The sequence below is a fragment of the Cervus elaphus genome, chromosome 10, assembly GCF_910594005.1.
Source record: "Cervus elaphus chromosome 10, mCerEla1.1, whole genome shotgun sequence".
NCBI classification, from domain to species: Eukaryota; Metazoa; Chordata; class Mammalia; order Artiodactyla; family Cervidae; genus Cervus; species Cervus elaphus.
In genome coordinates, this window is record NC_057824.1 from 40,007,062 (window position 1) to 40,013,477 (window position 6,416).

The following is a 6,416-nucleotide window of genomic DNA, read 5'->3' on the forward strand; positions in this document are numbered from 1 at the left end:
CAAGGAACCCCTAATTTTGATCCCTTGGGCCTACAGCTTGACAGCTGTCATGTAAGCGCTGGTTGCTTCATTTCCCCCACAAGCAGCAGGGTCAGGACAGCTGATGTTGTGGTTGACTAGCAAAGGTAGATTGGGGAGTAATGAGAATGACCGAAGCTCCATCCAGGCTAGAGCCCTGAGCAGCTCAGACCTACCAGCTGGAAAACAGAGCACCCATATCAGCACAGGGTGGCTTCCCCCTGCCCCACAAAGGCCTGTTCCTGTCTGTGGAGGGTGGGGGTTCCCAGGCCCCAGGATCTAATGCCTGATGATCTGGGATGGCGCTGATGTAATAATAATAGAAATAAAGTGCACACTAAATGGAACGCACTTGAATTATGCCTGAACCATCCCCCAGCCCACGCCCACCCCTCTGATCCGTGGAAAAACTGTCTTCCATGAAACCAGTCCCTGGTGCCAAAAAGCTCAGGGACCACTGGTCTAGGGTCATCCAGAGGCATTTCTCCAGCCCCTGCCAGAGGTCAGGCTCATCACAGCTATGGAGAGGGAAGCACAAGGACAGGTCAGTTCAGCAAACCCAGCATCCCCTCGACTAGTCATCAGAGTCTGCGAGATACCAGAAAATAAAGCCATTTTATTATTATTTTCTTATCTGCCATTGTGGCCTGAGGAGTGGGAATGGAAGGGAGGGAGGCGATGCCGTCGGCCCCAGCCGATGGTCCTCTACTTGGCCTGGACTGTCTCCTCCAGCCTATCCAAGCGCTTCTGCAGCTCCTGCACCGTGGCCTGGAGCTTCCTCATCTCCTCCTCCAGCCGGGATATGGCATCCTGGGGGACCCCAGGCAGCATTAGCCCCAGGGCCTCCTAGGCCACTAGGCCTCCTCCCACGAGCCCCCAGAGCTTGGGCCCCTCTGTCTCTCATCCAGAGAACTGCAGGCCTTTAAGCCTGGAACCTGTTTTCTGAGGCCTCAGGATTATCCACTCCCAGCCCCCAAAGGAGCCCCAACATTGTGTGTGTGGCCTGCCCCCAAACGCCAGCCTCTTTCCACTGGGTCAGTGACCACATCAGTAGCAGCCCCTGCCCTACCCCACCTTCCTGCCCTGGTTCCCGGGCTCCCATCTGCCTCTCACCGAGCTGGGAGCACCAGTGGCCTCAGGTGCCGTCCTCTTGCGCGCAGTGTCCAGGCCCCGGTTGACCCTCAGCTCCCGGCTCTTGGGGGGCACGTAGCCGTCCTTGAGGGAGATGAGGAGGGGCCCAGCATCCCGGCCCCCCAGCCACTCCTCAGCCGTGAGGGCAGCGTCGGGCCCTGCGGTTGGCGGGTACAGGTCTTCCTGGAACAGGTCCGACTGTGGGGCGAGGCCAGGACTGGTTAAGAGAAAGCTCAGGCCACACCACCACCCGGCCACTCCGAGCACCTGTGGAGGGACCCGGGAGCATCACCTTTCTAGGCACCGTCATGGCAATGGGTTCACACTTGCGCTCATGCAGCTTGTAGAATCTGTGGAAACGGGAAGGTGAGCAGTGCCCACAGCGTGGCTGGGACTCAAGGTCAGCGTGGGGTCAGTGCTGCCCAAGGGGCGCGCTCAGGTCAGGGGCAGGGGCAGTCACCTGGCAATCTCACACTTGTTCACCTCCAGACCACGTTTGGGCATGTAGCCCATTCCACGCTGGGACTCCTTGGAACTGAACATGGAGAGATAGTGCAGGAACGGGGCCTCGGAGGTGATCTCGAAGTACCGGATAGAGCTGTCCCCCTGCAGGTGGTAGGTGCAAGGGAGGGTCAGCACCAGCAGATGCCACCAGCTGTGGTCCTTTCTAAGTCCCCCTGCCCACCTCGCTCCCCCGACCCCCTGCCCAACGGGGCCACCTTGCCACAGAGGTAGACAATGTTGGTGTCAGGGTCGAAGAAGGGCAGCAGGACACCACTGCTTGTGTCCAGCTCCTGCAGGGACAGCGGCTCCTCCAGGTGCTTCTGTAGAGATGGACGGGAGAGAACCATGAGCTGGGCCACGTCAGGCCTCCATTACTGGAGGAGTGGGGACCGGGGCTTAGACACCAACCAGCAGAAACCCCCATCACATGGTGGGTAAACTGAGGCCCTGCCCTTCCAGCCAGGCACACAACGGGGCAGGGGGGACAAAACCTGGTCCCTGCCCGGCACTCACCGTGTCCCACAGTGCCACCTGCCGCTCGCTCATGCGGCTGAAACCCGTGGTCAGGATCTTTCCATCGGATACAAACACGGCACGCACGGGCCGGGTCCCCTCATGGGGACGATCTTTCTCCTGGAAGGAAAGGGAGGAGACCGGTCAGGCATCCGCACACACCCTCTAAGGGCCAAGCCCCAGCTGGAAGCTGGAGAGGGCGGCATCTAAGGGGGCCTCATCGGGGGTGGGCGGTAGGGGGAGGGTCAAGCTCCCAGGGTCAAAGGTCAAGGCAACTCACAGCTACTATGGTGCCTTTTCGGGGCTCAATGATGCGGACTCGCTTGTCACGGCAGGAGGTACAGATGAGGGCGCCATCTCGGCTCCAGTCCACACTGTAGATGGTGTCCGGGTGCACGTCGGAGCCCAGCGTCAGCACGGCTGCCCCCGTGCCCACGTCCCACACCAGGATCACATTGTCGCAACCTGGGCGATGTCCCCAGTGTCAGAAGCCAGGAGCGTCCCCCCATCACTGTCAGGCGACCAGCCCTCCCCGCGTCTCCCCCTTGGCACCTGCACTGAGCAGCACGTTCTGGGCCGTGGGGTGCCAGGCCACGATGCCCACGCGCTTGGTGTGGCCCTCCAGGGTGACGACAGGCTCCCGCAGGGGCAGCGTCAGGCCCCCGTCGGGGATCTCCCACACCTGCAGAGAAGAGGCGAGTGAGTGAGTCTTGGCGACGCCCAATATCAGCTCCAGTGCCTGAGCCCCTCCTGGCCCCTGGGTCCCCCCCACACTCACCATGACGGAGCAGTCCTCAGAGCCACTGGCAATGACGTTATCATTGTGCGGGCACCAGGCGATGTCCAGCACCGGGGCCGTGTGGCCACAGACCATAGGCACATTCTTGTCTACACGGCCAGTCTGGAGGACACAGCAGGGCCTCTGAGGGAGGTGCTCTGGCCCTCCAAACCCAATCCCACCTCCCCATGCCCCTTCAGAGAGGCACAGAGGGGAAAGTTGTGGGGTCCCTGGCAGGCGGAGAGGGGCCTAGGGTGGGAGGGTTTGGGGCTCTGCCCCAGTCTCAGAGCTGTCTGGGCAACTCAGAGGGCTGGCCACAAGTAGCGCAGGATGGACATGCGGGCTGGTTCTGCCCTTCTGTCAGACCCTGGCCAAGTTCCTGCCAGCTCCATCTCAGCTTCTCATCCGTGTCCTGGGGCCTGGTACCCCCACCCTCACCCCCACCCCAAATTCTTCCATGGCACTACAGGCCAGGGCCCCTGGCGTGAGACGGGCTGAGGGAGTGGTTGTATTGGGGCTGGGGTTCCCCAGGGAAGTATGTGTGAATGATGGGGCTGTGGGGACAGGTCCCCCTGAAAGGACAAGGATGGGGAAGTCTGTACAACGGGTTTGAAATGGCTGCTTCCGGGGACAGCTGCTACAGCAGGGTTTCCTGTGTGAAGCGCGGGCCCAGCTCTTACTCCGACAACCACTTCCTCTTCTCTCTGTTTCCATCGGCCCTTTTAAGGTAACAACTGAGGGCCCATCTCCCCTTCCTGTCTCACCCCCCCCAAGAGCAGGGGAGTGTGCTGGGGGTGGGGGTCCGCAAACAGCAGGGAGGGCAGGATTTGAGGGGGGCCAGGGTTGGGGGAGGGGAGAGGGTCTCTTACCTCATCCCTGCCTGTGAGCTGGGAACCACTGAGCTCGCTGGGTTCCCAGGGGCTCAGAGAGGTCCCTCCAAACCCTAAGAGCACTGCTGGGCCTGCCCAGACCCCATCCCAGGCCTCTCTGTGCAGGAGAAAGCTCCAGGCTGACTCGGGACGGCAAACCCTGGGTCTGCAGGAGTTGCTATTTGACCCTTCCCGTGTCACCCCCAACCCTGAGCTTCAGCTCCATTCGAGCACTGCATGTAGGCGCTGGAGGAAACGTTAAGGTTCATGTGGCTCAACCCAGTTTTGCAGAGGACAACACTGCCGCCCGGGATGGCTGGGTGACTGTCACCTCATCGGGGGGGCCACTAGATGACCTGAGGCCCCCTTAGGAGGGGGACCGCTGTCCCCAGGGCTCCAGGGCCTCACCTTGCTCAGAGGCAGCACCAGGAAGGCCCCTCCTCCGCTGGCCTCACAGATCAGGGCCACGAATTTGGGGTTGACGGCACAGAACCCACTATCCCAAGTGTTCTGTGAGACGCGCACATCCTCATAGCACTGGTCGGCCTTGGCTGGCTGGCCAAACACGTGGCGGAACTTGCTGGAACGGACCACCTGCCGGCTCATCCTGGTGAAAGAGGGGTGAAAAACTTTTCTCCCCTCAGGTTAACCCTGACCTTCCCGTGGCCCCCGTCTCTCCCAGGACACCCACCCCTCAGTCTGAAGGTCATGGTCTCAGGTAACTTCCCTGCCGCTCTCCTCTGTCACTGACATCCAGCTACCCTTATACACGCCTTGCCAGTCTCTCCTCATCCCTGGCTGACCTGCAAGGCCCACTGTCTCAACCCGTCCCAGGCCTGGCTTCTGTACCCTCGGCCTCCACAGCAGAGCCTGGGGTGAGGGGTAGCACCTACTGCCAACTACCGCGGACTGGCTAACAGACACAGGGCCCATCCTCTCTGACGGGCCACCCTCCCGGGCCTCAGGGCAACAGCCTGGAGGGTGCACTCAGCCTCAGCGTCGAGACCTCACACCCTCACACCCACATGAGGAGCTGCCTAAAGGCAGGGGCCATCCCCGCCTCCAGGCCCAGGCTGGACACACGAAGGGAAGTGGCAAGTGGGTTTGCCTGGCAGGCACATCCCCCATGGCCGGAGGGCGTCCCCAGCGGGTCTCTGGGCACCAGAAGCAGGCAGATGGCTCGGGTCCCAGCATCTCCTCCTCCTCACACCTCAGCTTCTCGCCCCCACTTAAGCAGGTGCTTTCCCGCGCCTTCTCCATCCCACTGGAGCCATCCACAGGAAGGGAGCGGCCGGTGCTCACTTCTCGGAGGTCCAGCGAGAACGGTTTTCCCCCATCACTGGGCGGACAGCAAACAGAGCCAAGGGACCTGCCTCTGGCTCCCCAGGCGCCAGGCCCCATGCTGGGGCCCCAAAGCATCACCTGCCAGCTTGGCGTGGGGGCCCCACGGCCTCTCCTCCACTGCCCCCCTTGTGCCTAGCCCTTCTCCCTTGGGGGTCCCGCCACCCTCACCCACCCTGGGACTCTGGAGGAGGCTTGCGGGTCCACCTGTCCAGAAAGCAGATGAGGCGCCTGTGAGAGGAGGAGCTGTCTGGGGGCAGGGGACCCGTCCAGGAGGGAAGCCTGGGTCTGGGAACAGGGGAGCCCCAAACTGGAGGCTGGGAGACAGGAAGCCATCGCCCCACCCTGCCTCCTCCCCCACCGCAGGTACCAGGCCCCGGAAACCACGGAAAGGGGAACTTGGCCTTTTCTTGTTTTGCTCTCAACCCCTTCCTGTCTCCAAGCTCAGGGCAGCTACTGGGCTCACCCCACCCTGCCCCCCACCGCTGCCCCAAAGACTCCCATTCTGAGGAGAGGCCGGCCGGTGCATGTCCTGACCCCCGGGCTCCCCCACCATCTTGGCTGCGTGGTCCCTCACCCTCGCCCCCTCACGGAGCTCTGGGACACACGGGTGGATCCTCCCACGCGCACCCACACGCTCAGGCGAGTCCCTCCACGCAGGGCGTGGACAGGCCCCGTCCCCACCTCAGAGCCAGCGGCTCTGACAGTCTGTCCACCCCCACGGCCGGCTTCTGCCAAGCTCTCGCCTGCCCCACAGGTGGCCCAGGGCAGCGATGCCGAGCCCGGGTCGCCGGGCTCCAGCCTTACCTGCGGCTGAGAGATGAGCGACCCCCCAGACGGAGGAGGGCGAGGAGGAGGAGGTGGAGGAAGGAGCCGGCGGAGCCTGAGACCGTCCGCGGAGGATGCTCTTGTCAAGACAATGAATGAGAAGCGGCGGCGCCCGCCTCCTCAGGGGTGGCAGCGCCCCTTTGGGCGGAGCTCTTAAAGGGGAGAGCCCTTCCCTCCGCCGAGGCGCCGCCTCGCCCACCAGCCCACAGCCTTCCCCTCCCTTCCCGCCGCGGAGCTCAGCGCCTCAGCTGCCAATTCCAAACCAAAACAGATGCTGCTGGCCAGTCGCTGAGAATCTAATCTGCACTTTTTTAATGTCAAAAAGGCAAAAATAACCTGTTTCTTCTTCCCTTCTCCAGCCCACCCCCAGCCTACTCGCCATCCTTTCCCTGGCATTCGTAAAATGGCCCATCAGTCCCCTCGAAGTGGGCCTT

The 6,416-nt window shown here is 62.5% G+C and overlaps 1 protein-coding gene across 3 annotated transcripts; it reads right to left on the reverse strand.

Moving 5' to 3' along the window:
- Positions 1 to 614: 614 nt before the first annotated feature.
- On the reverse strand, positions 615 to 6,116 carry CORO1A (coronin 1A). Of its 3 annotated transcripts, none has more exons than XM_043914640.1 (11): positions 5,962 to 6,116; positions 4,222 to 4,420; positions 2,945 to 3,067; positions 2,719 to 2,848; positions 2,447 to 2,631; positions 2,167 to 2,286; positions 1,869 to 1,973; positions 1,610 to 1,755; positions 1,442 to 1,499; positions 1,132 to 1,347; positions 615 to 828 (listed from the first exon to the last, which is right to left on the reverse strand). In XM_043914640.1, the coding sequence occupies exons 2-11, from the start codon at positions 4,417 to 4,419 to the stop codon at positions 724 to 726; spliced, it is 1,386 nt and encodes a 461-aa protein (XP_043770575.1). In that variant the 5' UTR covers position 4,420; positions 5,962 to 6,116; the 3' UTR covers positions 615 to 723. The 3 variants fall into 3 exon arrangements, with proteins under 3 accessions (XP_043770575.1, XP_043770574.1, XP_043770576.1); XM_043914639.1 differs by lacking the exon at positions 5,962 to 6,116 and adding an exon at positions 5,330 to 5,533; XM_043914641.1 differs by lacking the exon at positions 5,962 to 6,116 and adding an exon at positions 5,362 to 5,384.
- Between the last annotated feature and the right edge of the window lie 300 nt (positions 6,117 to 6,416).

Coding starts and splice junctions, on each gene's coding strand:
- CORO1A (XM_043914639.1), bottom strand. CDS start 5,490: ATGGCTTCCTGTCTCCCAGCCTCCAGTTTGGGGCTCCCCTGTTCCCAG. Junction 2,287..2,446: donor GAAAAGGCACCATAGTAGCT/GTGAGTTGCCTT, acceptor CTTTCCTTCCAG/GAGAAAGATCGTCCCCATGA. Junction 1,500..1,609: donor AACAAGTGTGAGATTGCCAG/GTGACTGCCCCT, acceptor CCGTTTCCACAG/ATTCTACAAGCTGCATGAGC.